Source organism: Dendrobates tinctorius, unplaced genomic scaffold, assembly GCF_039654945.1.
Source record: "Dendrobates tinctorius isolate UK_male_01 unplaced genomic scaffold, ASM3965494v1 ptg000203l, whole genome shotgun sequence".
Lineage (NCBI taxonomy): Eukaryota > Metazoa > Chordata > Amphibia > Anura > Dendrobatidae > Dendrobates > Dendrobates tinctorius.
Window position 1 is genome coordinate 19,538,368 of NW_027361870.1, and position 16,798 is coordinate 19,555,165.

The 16,798-nt window shown below is 47.4% G+C and overlaps 1 protein-coding gene across 1 annotated transcript in view; it reads right to left on the reverse strand.

The window, feature by feature from the left end:
* Window positions 1–16,798, reverse strand: part of PLCB1 (phospholipase C beta 1) — a 1,254,316-nt gene that overhangs the window by 369,671 nt on the left and 867,847 nt on the right. Inside the window, exon 16 of the mRNA XM_073553862.1 lies at window positions 12,858–12,954. Within this exon, the coding sequence (XP_073409963.1) occupies window positions 12,858–12,954 (97 nt within the window). The remainder of the gene's footprint in view (window positions 1–12,857; window positions 12,955–16,798) is intronic.

Sequence of the window (16,798 nt, forward strand, 5' to 3'; positions counted from 1 at the left end):
CCTGAAAGGAAAAAGGTTTATATATGAGAATCCAGATCTGCCAAAGATCCAAGGATGGATCATGACAGCAGCACAGAACATTTCAGTGCTGCGGCTCCTCCTCCTGAGTGTAATACCATTTAGTTAGAAATTGTAAAGAAATAATAATTTAGAGTGGCATTAGTTGTAGCTGTATAAATAAGTTTAAAGCGAACCAGGCATTGTCAGGTTGCCACTGTTACACCGATTAAAATGATACCTGGGTTGGAGAAATCCGTCTTGTGCTTCGTTTTTTAATCTATGTTTGAATTTTTAAGTAAATGAGATGCTTCATGCCAAACAAAGAGAAGTTCCTGATTCTGGGCTCCCCCTGCCGTGTGTGTCAGAGGCACGGCACAATAATAAATTGTGTTATTTCCAGCTTTATAGAAGGACAATAACACCATAGAAATGATAAGAAAAATAAGCCTCAGTTACCACAATAGGCTACAAAGAAAACTGTTGCTCATAGCAACCAATCACAGCTCAGCTTTCATCTTTTAAACAGCTCTGGTGAAATGAAAGATGCCTAGTGATTGGGTGCTATGGGCAACACAGGCAGTGTAACCTGTTGTGGTCAAGAAGATGTGCCCATGAAATATATATTATCTATTTATATATATATGGGGATTTGCGTGTGGGGTGAGTGTGGCTATGTGGAGTGGGCGTGGGTTGATATACACACACACATATATATGTATATATATAGATAGAGCTATGTTATTTATAATGCCGGAAAAAACAAAAATGGAAAGCGCACATAGGGTGTATTGTCTTGAAGAACCACAATAGCAAGCAAGCCCAATCAGTTAGACTCACCTGCTGAAGTTGTGTGAGTCACAACAAACTGGGAATCACTCATAAAGGTCCGGTCGTTGCTGGTATCCCGGTGGTAGTAAATGAAACAAATCCAAAGTGGAAAAAAGAGCCGGGCTGAATAAACCGCGCTGACCAGAAAAAAACGCACCTTCGGCAGTCCATATAATAAAAAACTTCTTTAAGCCTACTCGTTTCGTGGCAAAACCAGCCACTTCATCAGGGCATCTGATGAAGTGGCTGGTTTTGCCACGAAACGCGTAGGCTTATTAAAGAAGTTTTTTATTATATGGACTGCCGAAGGTGCGTTTTTTTCTGGTCAGCGCGGTTTATTCAGCCCGGCTCTTTTTTCCACTTTGGATTTATAATGCCGTACATAAGGGAAAAACATCTCTGATGTTTTCTATGTACAGACGTGCCCCAAAGAACCTCACATCACTTATCACATGATCTATTGGGGCACTTTGTCACATGATACATCAGGTACCTGGGGGGGGGGGGGCACACCTTCTAAACTGCCCGGTGCCCTGGCTATTCTAAATCTGCTCTCGTGCAGGTTGTTAGTTTTAATTTATATGCGTGTCTAAGATAGAGAGCTCTCTTATACAGTAAGTAGGAAGGTTCCTGTAATAAGTGTGTGTGTGTAGGAGAGAAGATACTGTGTATATATATATATCTGCCTGCAGAAGGTGATTTTTTCAATATATATACTGTATACTGTATGTGTATATATATATATATATATATATATATATATATATATATATATACAGTGCCTTGCAAAAGTATTTGGCCCCCTGGAACTTTTCAACCTTTTCCCACATATCATGCTTCAAACTAAGATTAGAGTTGAGCGAAACGGGTCGAAAAATTTCAAAAGTCGCCGACTTTTGGCAAAGTCGGGTTTCATGAAACGAAACCCGACCCTAGGATGAGGTCGGCCACGAGGTCGGCGACTTACGCGCCAAAGTCGCGTTTCAAAAGTTTGTTTAGCGCTCTTTTTCAGCCAATCAGGATCCACGGACACTGTGGGCAACGTGATGACATAGGCAGGGGTCACCACCATCTTTCAGAAGGGCATGCAAGTGATTGGCTTGCTTTGGTGGGCGTCACAGGGGTTATAAAAGGGCGTGCACGCCGACCGCCATCTTACTTCTGCCGATCTTAGCATAGGGAGAGGTTGCTGATTCTGTAGGGAGAGCGTTAGGCAGGGAAGAAGACAAAAAAACTGCTTCTGCTGCTAGCGATTTTGCCTGTACAACACACCAGTCACTGTGTGTGCAGTGCAAGGGGCGGCTATATTGTGGTGGATCAGCGGTGTTGGTTGTTAGGCTGCCTTCTAAGGCTTCCTGACAGCTGCATTGCTGTTTCCCCACTGCTCTGCAAACTGCTTTTTTAAAAGCAATCCCAATTTTTTTTTTTTGTCCTGCTAAGGTACTGAGCGTGCATTTATTCACACCATACAGCGATGTACGCTCCTCACACAGTACCGTGTAACGGCTGTTATCACAGCCACAGTGAAGCTATCTGTGTGTCACTGTGGAAGGATAAGTGGAGGACTTGTTCCGTTCTTACAGACCTACACTCTAGGGAGATTCCTATTCTGCCCAATTCTACAATTCACTTTTTTCACACCTGTGCCATCGAGCCTGTGACATAGCGCTGTGATATTCAGTGGGCCTCACACAATCCATAAGTGTCCAGTGTCCACAAGTGTCTGCAGAAAATCTAAATCTCCCCTGTCCTATAGACACCTTGTACCTTGTTTTACATTACTATATAGTTTGTTGGATTTTGTCTACATTTCTACCAAAAATGAGGAAGGCTGGTGGAAGAGGCCGTGGAATTGGGAGGGGGTTGGCAGCCGGTAATGATGGTGTTGGTGGTGGATCTGATGGTAGTGGCAAAAGCAAAATAGGACCGAATGCAGGAGGTGTTGAGCCTGCGTCATCGTCTGGCTCCATAAGGCTTCGAAGGCTTAGTTTTCTAGGAGTTGGCAAACCGCTTTTAACGCCAGAGCATCAGGAAAAAGTTTTGTCTTACATTGCTGACTCAGCCTCCAGCTCTATCGCCTCCTCTTCTGAAGTTGTAAAAGCACTGAGTCGTCATTGGAGGCTCATGTTTATGAACCACTCCTTTCCTTGTGTCCTTCACCCCAACCAAGATTGAAGGATGACGCAGGCCATACTACTGATTACTCCATGGAGCTGTTTTCACATACCATGCCTGGATTATCAAGTGAAATGGTGAATTACCCAGGCCAAGATGAATCTGAATCTGACATGGAGTGCACTGATGCACAGCCGCTGATAGATGATTCTGCTGGTACATTCACTCAGAGCACTACATTGTCCTCGCAGTGTACAGAGCCAGATTCTGACCCTGATGAGACTCAGGTGCCCCTTCCCGCACACTATACCACCATACACGGTGACACAGAGGAAGGTGCACATGACATTGAAGAGGAGGTGATGGATGACCCAGTTGTTGACCCAGATTGGCATCCATTGGGGGAAGAGGGTGCTGCTTCCAATAGCTCAGATGAGGAGCATCCACAGCAGACATCGACATCGCAACAGCTGTTATCTGGCAGGCCCGGAGCACTCCAAAGACAGGTTCCAAAAATCCAAAGAGTTGCTGGACAGCTTGTCCAGAGGGTCAAAAGATCACAGCGTGCTAGGCCGCAAAATGTCTGCCAAAGTAGGAAGAGTGCAGTGTGGCACTTTTTTGAACCTTGGCCTGATCATGAGGATTTTGTTATCTGTAAGAAGTGCGCAAGGACCTTTAGCCGAGGGAAAAATCTGAAAAATTTGAATACCAGTTGCATGCTTAGACATTTAAACAGCATGCACTTGCAAGCGTGGACAAAACACCAATCCTCAAGTGCCACATGTGCAACTGATCACAAAGAAGGTAGTCAGCAACGCTACATTGTTTCCCCCACTGTAAGCCCACCGGTTAGCACAGCAGCAAATGTTGAGGTGTCGTTGCAAGGCCACAGCAGTCAGGGAATCCCACTGTTATATCAACGAAATACTGAATCTAGGCCATCAGAAAGAACACCAACTCCATCACCATCATCAACCCTCTCTCAGTCCGCCCTGTCCACCGCTACTTCCACCATATGCAGCTCTCAAGTCCAGCTCACCCTCCCAGACACTATGAGTAGGTCAAGAAAGTACTCAGTCTCTCATCCGCGTACACTGGGTTTGAACGTCCACATTGCCAAACTAATCTCATTAGAGATGATGCCCTATCGGTTGGTGGAACGTGCAGCTTTCCGCGAACTCATGGCCTATGCAGTACCACGCAATGACCTACCCAGTCGCCACTTCTTCTCTCGCAAAGCCATCCCAGCCCTCCACCATCATGTAAAAGACCGCATTGTCCATGCACTCAAGCAGTCAGTGAGTGGAAAGGTGCACCTCACAACTGATGCATGGTCCAGTCGGCATGGCCAGGGCCATTACGTGTCCATCACTGCGCACTGGGTTAATGTGGTGGATGCAGGGTCCACAGGGGACAGCGGTGGTGGGACAGTGCTGCCTAGCCCACGGTATAGGAAACAGTTGGCTGTAGGCGTTCCACCCTCCTCCTCCTCCAGAATCGAAAGCTCGTCCACAGAGCGCAGTCGTACGAGCACTCCATCTGCAGCTGCCACTGTTGCACACGAGGTGTCCCCCTATCGAGCAGCTAGTGGAAAGCGTCAGCAGGCTGTGTTGCAGATGATGTGTTTGGGCGACAGACACACCGCCGAGGTGCTGGCCGAGTACTTGAAGCGACAAACTGAGTCATGGCTGGGCAGTGTACATCTTGAGGCAGGCAAGGTAGTTAGTGATAACGGCCGTAATTTTGTGGGAGCCATAGCCCTTTCAAAACTCAGCCACATACCTTGCTTGGCTCACACCTTGAACCTGGTGGTGCAGTGCTTCCTCAAAAATTATCCGGAGTTAACAGCCCTGCTCCATAAGGTGCGAAGACTGTGCGCGCACATCCGCCGGTCGCCTGTACACTCCGTTCGTATGCAGAAGCTGCAGCGATTGCTCCACCTTCCCAACCACCGCCTCATTATCGACATTGCAACAAGGTGGAACTCCACCCTGCACATGGTGGAGCGGCTGTGCGAGCAGAGGCAGGCCATAATGCATTTGTGGGAGGATACACGGCCAGGCACTTTGAGAGCAGACATGGAGTTGACAGGTGTGCAGTGGTCGAAGCTGAAAGACCTCTGTAAAATCCTTCAGTGTTTTGAGGAGTGCACACGGCTGGTAAGCGCAGACGACGCCATCCTAAGCATGAGCATCCCACTTATGCGTCTGCTCATGCAAACTTTGACGCACCTTAAGGAGCAGGCGTCTGCAGCCAATGTTGACGAGGTGGAGGGAATCCTTGATGACATTCAGCCATTGTCTGCTCAGGGACCTCTCCTGGACGAGTTGGAGGAAGAAGAGGAGGAGGAGGAGGAAGATGATGGGGATGATTACTTAGGGGAGGAGGATGCATCTCGTGGGGCAAGTGAAAATGTTGGCGTGGCAAGGTCTGGTACAGGGTTTGTGCGTGACTGGAGGGATGTGGATTTGCCAGAAAGTGCTCCTCCAACCAGCACTCGCAGTGCATCATTGACACCGGGAACATTGGCCCACATGTCAGATTATGCCTTGCGGATCCTAAAAAGGGACCCCCGCATTGCCAAAATGATGAACGATGACGACTACTGGTTGGCCAGCATCCTGGATCCACGCTATAAAGGCAAATTACAAAACATCATGCCACAGGAGAACCTTGACCTAATATTGGCTAATAAACAAGCAACTCTGGTAAATCGGTTGCTTGAGGCATTCCCAGCACACAGCAGCGGTGATGGTTCTCACACGAGCCGTACGGGCCGGGGGCAGCTTGGCAGAGGTGTTCATGGTGCACACAGCAGAAGTGGCGTTGGAGACAGGGGTTTCATGACAATGTTGTGGACTGATTTTTCAAGTACCGCTCACACAACTGGTAATACAGCATCGATGGAAAGTGACAGGAGACAGCAGTTGTCAACTGTGGTTACAAACTACTTTTCCTCCCATATCGATGTTCTCCCACACAGGTCATTCCTCTTTGACTATTGGGCCGCTAAACTGGACACCTGGCCTGAATTGGCACAATATGCCTTACAGGAGCTCGCTTGCCCAGCTGCAAGTGTGCTATCGGAAAGAGTCTTCAGTGCAGCTGGATCAATCCTGACAGAAAAAAGGACCCGTCTGTCAACCCAAAATGTGGATGATCTAACCTTCATTAAAATGAACCATGCATGGGTTTCCAAGGATTTTGTCCCACCTTCCCCTGATGACACATAGGGTGACAGAAAAATGGCTTGCTTTGGTCCACCTCTTCCTGGGACTTGACCTATTTCGCCTTTTGCATACAGCACCTGTGGTTTGCACACGTAAGTTTTTCATTTTTTCAGGAATGTCGGTTAGGCCTAATTCCGGAACTGCGGTTGACCTGCACTTACTGGGAAATCATCGTTCACGAGTAATAATTGTAATCAGTGATCCCATCACTAACGTTGTTCAGCGGGTTATCTGCACCTGTAAGCGACAAACGCTGGCCTTTTCAGTGTAGCGCACATGCAGCCACGGACATGTAAGGGCATGACACACCAGTTCTTGGCCAATCTCATGTGCCAGAGCCTCACGTGTCCTCTAGTAAGCCGGACTCGGACCGCGGGGCATGACGGAGTCTCGTTCGTTAACGGAATTAAGCTTGCAATGTGTGCATCTGTTCTGTAGCTGGCATGGTTGAGGTTGCCGTGTTGAGTCAAATTACGCCGTAGGCTCCACTCCTGGTGGTGCCCTTCTGGACATTCCTTTAAGGTTCAGCTTTGCAACCATACTGCCCACGTAAAACAAACACTTTGCCTTCATGAACGCTGTTTGGAGGGTCATGACTCGTGGGAATAACGCCGCCCAATCAGTTAACCTGCTAGAGAGATCCTTCGTTGCTCTCAAGCATGACATCACACTCCCTAGGAGGAAGGTAATGCCACTGTGGCGACCGTACTCCTGGGGGCTACACAAGTGCACTGATGCCCAGCCACTGCTCGATGAATCTGCTGGTACATTGACCCAGACCACTACATTCCCCTCGCACGCTACACGGCCTGAATCTGACCCTGATGAAACTCAGGTTACCCTTCCCATATACAGTTCCATCTTACACGGTGACAAAGAGGAAGCTGCAGATGAAAGTGCAGGTTCGGCCCACCCGCCATCAGACACACCACCGTACTATCAAGGGCCCTGTGCCAGTGCCGTCGCCAATGAGTGGGCCCCCCCTGCTTGCTCAGGATCACAGCACTTGCAAGGTTGAAATACTATGCAGTGAGATGGAAGATGGGGACGACGAGGAGTCCAGACTAGTACAGGGATTCCCTAGCAAGGAGACTTATTTGATTGTTTTCAATGTTGGGACAGCAATTTTTGGGGAGCACTATACTCTGGAGAATGATAGATGGGGCCCACCATACACTGGAACATTCCAAAGGTGGACATCAGACACTGGAGCAGCATTTACAGGGCCCATTATACACTAGAGCATTAGAAATGGGGCCCATTATGTTTGGAGCATTATTTGGGCCCATAAGACATTGGAGCTTCATCCATGGGGACCAACATATACTGTAGCATAATGTGGAACGCATCATATACTGTTTCAAACATTATATGGGACCAATGATTCTGTATGGAGAAATAGATGGGCCTCGTCATGAGATGTAAAAAGTGAAGTATTTTTCATTGTACTATACCGCTATTTCTCTGCCGTATCGGAGCATGATGAGTTGTGGTATGTGTTAAAGGGGCGCTCTTTCGCCCAGGGCACATGAAAACCTGGAGCCAGCCCTACCCCCCCCCCACAACTTTAGCCAAATAACCCCCATTTTTCAGTGCGTAACTTGTATTATGAAGTTAATTAAGGTTGACCAGCTTAAGTAAGAGGAATTTATGCTTTTGGCATTCAAATGAGCACTGTAGGTGTGTTTCCTGTCCTCCTCTCACTGCCGACTTTTATTCCCCATTGACTTACATTGGGTTTCGTGTTTCGGGACGACCCCGACTTTTCCCTATAATCGGCCGATCTTGCTCGACCCGACTTTTGGAAAAGTCGGGTTTCGCGAAACGAAACGCGACCATAAAAAACCAAAAGTCGCTCAACTCTAATAAAGATACCAAATGTAAATTTTTGATGAAGAATCAACAACAAGTGGGACATAATTGTGAAGTTGAATGAAATTTATTGCTTACTTTAAATTTTTGTGGAAATTCAAAAACTGAAAAGTGGGGCGTGCAATATTATTCGGCCCCTTTACTTTCAGTGCAGCAAACTCACTCCAGAAGTTCATTGTGGATCTCTGAATGATCCAGTGTTGTCCTAAATGACTCATGATTATAAATATAATCCACCTGTGTGTAATCAAGTCTCCGTATAAATGCACCTGCTCTGTGATAGTCTCAGGGTTCTGTTTGAAGCACAGAGAGCATCATGAAGACCAAGGAACATAGCAGGCAGGTCCGTGATACTGTTGTGGAGAAGTTTAAAGCTGGATTTGGATACAAAATGATTTCCAAAGCATTAAACATCCCAAGGAGCACTGTCCAAGCTATCATATTGAAATGGAACGAGTATCATACCACTGCAAATCTACCAATACCCGGCCGTCCCTCTAAACTTTCATCTCAAACAAGGGGAAGACTGATCAGAGATGCAGCCAAGAGGCCCATGATCACTCTGGATGAACTGCAGAGATCTACAGCTGAGGTGGGACAGTCTGTCCATAGGACAACAATCAGTCGTACACTGCACAAATCTGGCCTTTATGGAAGAGTGGCAAGAAGAAAGCCATTTCTAAAAGATATCTACAAAAAGTGTTTAAAGTTTGCAACAAGGCACCTGGGAGACACACCAAACATGTGGAAGAAGGTGCTTTGGTCAGATGAAACCAAAATCGAACTTTTTGGCAACAATGCCAAACAATATGTTTGGCGTAAAGGCAACACAGCTCATCACCCTGAACACACCATCCCCACTGTCAAACATTGTGGTGGCAGCATCATGGTTTGGGCCTGCTTTTCTTCAGCGGGGACAGGGAAGATGGTTAAAATTGATAGGAAGATGGATGGAGCCAAATACAGGACCATTCTTGAAGAAAACCTGTTGGAGTCTGCAAAAAACCTGAGACTGGGACGGAGATTTGTCTTCCAACAAGACAATGATCCCAAACATAAAGCAAAATCTACAATGGAATGGTTCACAAATAAACATATCCAGGTGTTAGAATGGCCAAGTCAAAGTCCAGACCTGAATCCAATCGAGAATCTGTGGAAAGAGCTGAAAACTGCTGTTCACAAACGATCTCCACCAAACCTCACTGAGCTCGAGCTGTTTGGCAAGGAAGAAGGGGCTAGAATTTCAGTCTCTCGATGTACAAAACTGATAGAGATATACCCCAAGTGACTTGCAGCTGTAATCACAACAAAAGGTAGCACAACAAAGTATTAAGTTAAAGGGACCGAATAATATTGCACGCCCCACTTTTCAGTTTTTGAATTTCTACAAAATTTAAAATAACCAATATTCAACTTCACTATTGTGTCCCACTTGTAGTTGATTCTTCACCAAAAATTTACATTTGGTATCTTTATGTTTGAAGCATGATATGTGGGAAAAGGATGAAAAGTTCCAGGGGGCCGAATACTTTCGCAAGGCACTATATGTAATATTCATTATGTAAAACAGGAGGCAGGTGACTGAAGGATCAGTGACCTTTCAGAAGCCATAACAGATGAATAGCTAATCAGAGCACCACATGAAGACCCCCTACAGGCCACCCTAAAGCATGAGCATATCATCACCAGGTATCATTGTAATCAGTATAACGGTGCCGACCTGACACTGTCTGTAGGTTACTGTGCACAATCCTGCTGACAGGTTCCCTTTTATATTTGCTGGTAAAAAGACACTTTAAAGGGAATCTGTCACCCCTTTTTTCGATTATGAGCTGCCGGTACCGACATCAGGGGCTTATCTACAGCATTCTGTAAAGATTTAGGGTCCTATTACAGCGACGCACCAGCGATTCCGACAATGATATGACCTGGTCAGGATCGCTGGTATGCCGCTACATGATCGCTGGTGAGCTGTCAAACAGGCAGACTCACCAGAGATCAGGACCAGTGAGGATGCGGGTAACTAAAGCGCGCATTGCTTAGTTACCCGCTGTCTACCCTGGAAACCAGCGTGCTCGCGCTGGGAGCTGGTATCCAAGGTAAACAGCGGGTAACTAAGAAAGCACGGCTTAGTTACCCGCTATTCTGCACACAGCGGTACAGTTTAATGAAACAGCACCAGAGACAAGCGGACATGTGTATGGTGGAAGTGGAGGGTCGGTTCAGTGTATAGCAGACTACGATGGTTAAGACCCGGGACTCAGTCCAGTCCTCATCCTTCCAGGCCCAAAAGAAGACCGTCGCAGGTCAAGCACCGACGACTCAGTGAGGATCCATCTGGAGGTGGGTTTCCACAGTCATGAACCGGAGGTGTGAGTGAGCCAGGATGTCAATTTCCGCATTATTGTACAGTACAGGGTGCAGTCCAGGGTAGTGAAGCAGATGGGATTGGGACAAGCCTGTGTAAAAAGGCTCAGAGAGAGATTATGCTCCATCCAATGTCCCGAAGTCTCCACTGTTTTGCTGCCAGTAAAGGCCTTAAAAATGAATGAAAAAAACGAGACCCAAACCCTATTGTGAACTTGTTGACCCTTCTTAAATGGGAGATTTACGACAAAGGAAAACAGTCACCTCTCTGACCAGTGTCTGGGAGACTGTGGTTGATACTCCCAAAAAGTTAATTTTCAGCAGACTAAGAAAACTGACAGACTCTATGGGTGGAAGGCTTATGTCTGTTGTTAAGAAGGGCGACTGAGTCACTAATATTTTTTCAAAAATATATTCTATACTTTTGAACATGTTGAGCTGTTTGATTTATTATTCTATTACTTTTGAATTGCTCGACAACCACAAAGGTTTAAAGTCACTTCCCTAATACTGTGAAGGTCCCACCAAAGCAGCTCTGACCCATCATGACATGGACTCCACAACACTTCTCAAGATATCCTATGGCAATCCACACCAAGCCATTAGCAGCAGACCATCGCAGTCCTCTTAGTTGTTGTCAGGTATGGCCATCATGGGTTGGATTTATTTTTCATCACATCCTACAGATGCTCGAAAAGATTAAGATTTATTGAGATTTGGGGACTTTGGAGTCCAAGTCATCACCTTATTCTATTTGTCATGTTCTTTAACCATTACTGAACAAGGTTGGCATTGTGGTGGGGCACATCATCCTGCTGAACGAGAACACTGATATTAGGGAATACCGCTGCCATAAAGGGATGTACTCAGTCTGTAGCTATGCTTAGTTAGATGCTACTTCCATATGAATGCCATAACCAAACGTTTCCAGCATCACACTGCCCATGGTGCCATTTCTTCCTCAGCTAAATGCTTGCACACTTGCTGTCTACATGGAGTATCAGAAAATATGATTCCTCAGGCCAAGCCACCTTCTATTGTTTCATGGCCTTGTTCTGGAGACCACATAAATGTGTAGATACTTTCAGTGATGGACAGCGGTCAGCAAGGGAATTTGATCTGCAGCTACACCACCGCAAGTGTCAATGCACTTTGTGTTCTCACAACTCTCTATCATGGACATCGGTGGAATTTTTAGAGCAGCACAGTGGCTTAGTGGATAGCACTGCAGCCTTGCAGTGCTGGAGTCCTGGGTTTGAATCCCACCAAGGACATCTGCAAGAAGTTTGTATGTTCTCCCTGTGTTTGTGTGGGTTTCCTCCGGGTTCTCCAGTTTCCTCCCACATTCCAAAGACATGCTGATAGGGATTTTAGATTGTGAGCACCATCAGGGACAGCGATGACAATGTGTGCAAACTGTAAAGCGCTGCAGAATATGTTAGCGCTATATAAAGATTATTAATTATTGCTACAGTTGCTCTTCTATGGGATAAGACCAGAAAGGAGTGAATTTTTTTCTTATGCTCATTGATTAGCCTGGGGATCCTAGCACCCAGTTACTGACTGTCTTTCCTTTCAAAACACCAATTTTAAGAACTGTTCCCTTACTGCCTAAAATATTCTACCCTTTCACAGGTACCATTTTCATTTCATCAATTCTGCACAAGTTTCAGACTTTTTTACATGAGAAAAGTGGCACAAAGTCATGTATATTCCAATGTATATAGCAAAGTGTTACCACTTAGTATTGTAACACTTTATATCCCATATTAACAGTGTTTTTCAGGACTTCGATATTGATGGCGTTTGACATAGAAGTGAATGGGAGTTGAGTAACTTTTTTGTTACTGCGCCAAAGAACGGGTACCATGATATTCCTGCTCCATAAAGTATATTGCTTACTTTTGACCACTATGGGATACTTACTCGTTCTGACATTGATGATGTGCCTAAGAATAGACCATCAATATCAAAGTACTGGATAAACCTTTTTAATTTAAAACCAAAGAAAATGGTAGATTACGGTATCTAAAATGCAAAATACTGGCTCTCAGATGGCGCTAACATTGGCTGCACAACTTGATTGCATTTGCCATATTTCTCCCTTGTAAACTTCTTAGTGTCACTAATATTGGTCGGGGTGGTAATGTGTGAATCGGCCTTAATGCTCAGCTTGTTTTTTCTCCATGTTGCATAGTCTTGTCCATTAGCTCAGTAATGGGACACATAGTCCTGCGAGCCTCAACCTTCCAAGACATAATTAGTATGACAGTAACGTAAAACATTCCCATTATCATGTACAAATGAAGCTTCCAGAACAAACGCTGGATTTGTGCTAGGAGTCCAGCATAATACATGTGTACTGCTGGGATTTGTAAGAATTCCACCCCAGTCCCTGAGTGTCCAGTCCTCAGCAGTGATCTGTCATCACTAAGTGTCACTTACTTTTAGAAGTCTCAAAAGATTCAAACTTCACAGGCTGAATGTAGTTTACCAGGTTAGACATTTCCTCTGTGGCACTGGCTTCATTTCCAGCTGTGCCCTACAATTGCAAAGAACAAATGATGTATCAAAGAGAACTCTAATTGCTCGTGAAAACCTGTATCTGAGCTGTAGCTCTTCAAATAGGAGATAAAAAAAGAGAGAAAAGGGAAGAAAGCCAGAAAGGAGGCAAGAAAAGAGGAAGGTTGTAAAGGACGAAAGGACAAGAGTATGGTCAGAAAATGGAGGGAAAGAAGGAAGGAGCAGAGAGGTAAAGGAAGGAACGATGAAAGGAGTAAGGAAGTAAAGCTGGTGAAAATAAAGTAAGAATGAGAAGTATGAAGGTGGGATAAGGTGACTGAAGGAAAGAAAGCTAGGAAAGGAACAAAAAGAAGAATAAGGAAATAAGTTGCAAAAAAAAAGAAGTATGGCACTGTGACGTTTTAGGTAAAAGCTACGTCGGAGAGTGGACCCTCTGGATCGCGGATCCGGAGCCCCCGGGCCGAGCACTCCAGGTGAAGACCGACCCCTATACAGGGATCGTTTGGGGCAGGACCACAGGGGACGGAAGCGCAACAGCCGGAACCAAGAGGGACGGCTCCATGGACAAAAAGGACTAGGGAGAAGGAAGGCTTAGATACGGACCCAGGACTGACGGACAGAGGAATGTAACACAGGGCACGGCCAGGTAGGCAGAGCATGGACAAGAGGAACTACAGAGGCAAGGAACACTGGGCACGGCAGGGAGGCAGTGAGACAGGGAGTGGACAATAGGAACTACAGAGGACTGTAACACTGGGCAAGGCAGGGAGGCAGAGAGACGGAGTGGACAATAGGAACTACAGAGGACTGTAGCACTGGGCAAGGCAGGGAGGCAGAGAGACAGGGAGTGGACAATAGGAACTACAGAGGACTGTAGCAGCCAGAGGGTGCAGGAGACTACACGATCATCAGGCGTCCTCCTTACAGCGAGGACGCCTGAAGTATCCTAACACCCGGAAATGCGTCCCCCTGTCCTGCCCCTCAGCGCCGCCCACAGCTGGAGGGAGAGAGCGGGAGGGGGCGTGCGCACGACAGGGAGCGGGTGCCAGGAGCCGCTGTGAGGAGGATCGCAGGACGGGCGCGCGCCTGGACGGGGGCGCGCAGGTAAGAGGAAGCTGCGGCGTGCGCTGCTGCTGGAGGGACATCGGCGGGCATAGCCGCCGATGTCACAGTACCCCCCTCCTTACGTCCTCCCCTACTGAGATTGGCCAAGAACTTTTTCAGAATCCGGGGAGCATTGATATTCTAACGAGGCTCCCAGGACCTTTCCTCTGGGCCAAAACCCTTCCAATCGATAAGAAAAAGGGTCTTTCCCTTGACTCTTTTCATAGCAAAGATGTCTTTGACCTCAAAGACGTTGTCCGAGGCAACTGGTGAAGGAGGGGCGATGGAAACTGGTTGGAACCATTTCAGGACTACGGGTTTCAAGAGCGAGACATGGAAAGCGTTGGGAACCCGGAGCGAAGCAGGCAACCTCAGCTTATAAGCCACTTCATTATTGCGTCCGATCACTTCAAACGGTCCAATGTACCGAGGGCTCAACTTGTAAGAGGGAACTCTCAGACGGATATGTCGAGTTGAAAGCCAGACTTTGTCACCTGGATGGTACGGAGGCACGTCCTTTTGTCTTTTGTCCGCATGTTTCTTGATTCGGTTATTGGCACTCTTGAGCGCTTCCCTGGTCTCCTTCCAAATCTGCGAGAATTCCATTGCGAGTGTATCAGCTGCGGGCACTCCCGTAGGCGTGGAAAAGGGTAGCGGAATACCTGGATTTTGACCGGTTACCACAAAGAATGGTGACTTGGCGGTAGATTCGCTGGGATGGTTATTGTGCGAGAATTCAGCCCAAGGTAGGAGCGCGACCCAATTGTCCTGATGGGCATTGGAGAAGTGACGTAAGAAGGTAGTTAACACCTGATTAATTCGCTCCACTTGCCCGTTGGTCTGAGGATGGTATGCAGAGGAGAAGTCGAGAGATGTACCCATAAGCCGGCAGAGAGCCCTCCAGAAGCGAGAGGTGAACTGGACCCCCCGATCCGACACAATCCGCTGAGGAAGACCATGTAGCCTGAAGATCTGGTGGATGAAGATCTCGGCCAACTTCGGGGCGGACGGCAGTCCCGGTAAGGGAACAAAGTGGGCCATCTTGGAAAAACGATCAGCTACGACTAAGATGGTGGTACATCCAGCTGAGCGGGGTAAATCGGTCACAAAATCCATAGCGATTTGCTGCCAGGGAGCCTCTGGAACTGGTAATGGGTGAAGAAGACCGGAGGGCAAAGCCCTAGCCACCTTGTTCTGGGCACAGGTTGTGCACGAAGCTACATAGTCCATCACATCCTGGCGAAGCGTGGGCCACCAGTAATACTGGGAAAGCAGCAAGAGAGTCTTCTTAGTCCCAACGTGTCCAGCAACTTTGGAGGAATGCCCCCAGCGTAGCACCTCTGAACGTCTGCCTTGAGGGACGAAAGTTTTACCAGGCGGAGGAGTGGAAAAATTCACAGGAGCCACGGTGATCATCTTAGTAGGCTCGATAATATAGGATGGGTCTTCATCCCTCTCTGGTGACTGTAACGACCTGGAAAGGGCATCGGCCTTGATGTTCCTATTACCAGGTCGAAAGTGAAGTTGAAAGTCAAAGCAGGAAAAATACAGGGCCCACCTGGCTTGCCGGGCATTGAGTCTTTGGGCAGACTGCAGGTAAGCCAGATTCTTGTGGTCCGTAAGGATGGTGAAGGGATGTACAGCCCCCTCGAGTAAATATCGCCATTCAGTCAAGGCCATCTTAATGGCAAGTAATTCCCGGTCTCCAATGGAGTAGTTGCACTCCGCAGGCAAAAAGGTTTTAGAAAAGAAGCCGCAAGGGACCAGGCGCCCGGATGAAGCCTGCTGGGACAGGACCGCCCCCGCTCCAGTGGAGGAGGCGTCCACCTCTAGGATGAAGGGCCTGCTGGTCACTGGCCGATGCAAGATGGGTACCGATGCAAAAGAACGTTTCAGAGCCAGGAAGGCGTTTTCAGCTTCGGGGGACCAGCTGTTGGGTTTCGTTCCCTTACGGGTCAAGGCCGTGATGGGTCTAGTAACCGTAGAAAAATGAGGCTCGAATTGACGGTAATAGTTTGCGAACCCAAGGAACCGCTGGATGGCCTTTATCCCCACTGGACGGGGCCACTTGAGTACCGCACTGAGTTTTTCGGGATCCATCTTCAGACCGGAATCGGTGACGATATATCCCAAGAAGGGCAATGACGTCTGCTCAAAAAGGCATTTCTCAATCTTGGCATAGAGTCGATTCTCTCGAAGGCTATGCAAGACCAAGCGTACGCTCTTGCGATGGGAGGACAGATCGGGCGAGAAAACGAGAATGTCGTCTAAATACACCACCACACAGGAATAGAGCAGATCCCGGAACACCTCGTTGATAAATTCTTGAAACACAGCTGGTGCATTGCAAAGACCGAATGGCATGACTAAGTATTCATAATGCCCGTCACGGGTATTGAAGGCCGTTTTCCACTCATCCCCTGCGCGGATCCGGATCAAATTGTAAGCTCCCCGCAGATCTAACTTCGTGAAGATCCGAGCTCCTCTCAGCCGGTCAAAGAGCTCAGGAATCAACGGAAGGGGATATCGGTTTTTAACGGTGATATTGTTTAGGCCCCGGTAATCTATACAAGGCCGCAGTGATCCGTCCTTCTTCCGGATGAAGAAAAAACCCGCGCCCGCAGGAGAAGAGGACTTCCGGATGAACCCCTTGGTCAGGTTTTCCTGAATGTATTCCGTCATGGCAGAGGTCTCGGCTGGAGAAAGAGGGTACATTCTTCCTCTGGGGGGGACAGCTCCGGGAATCAGGTCGATAGGGC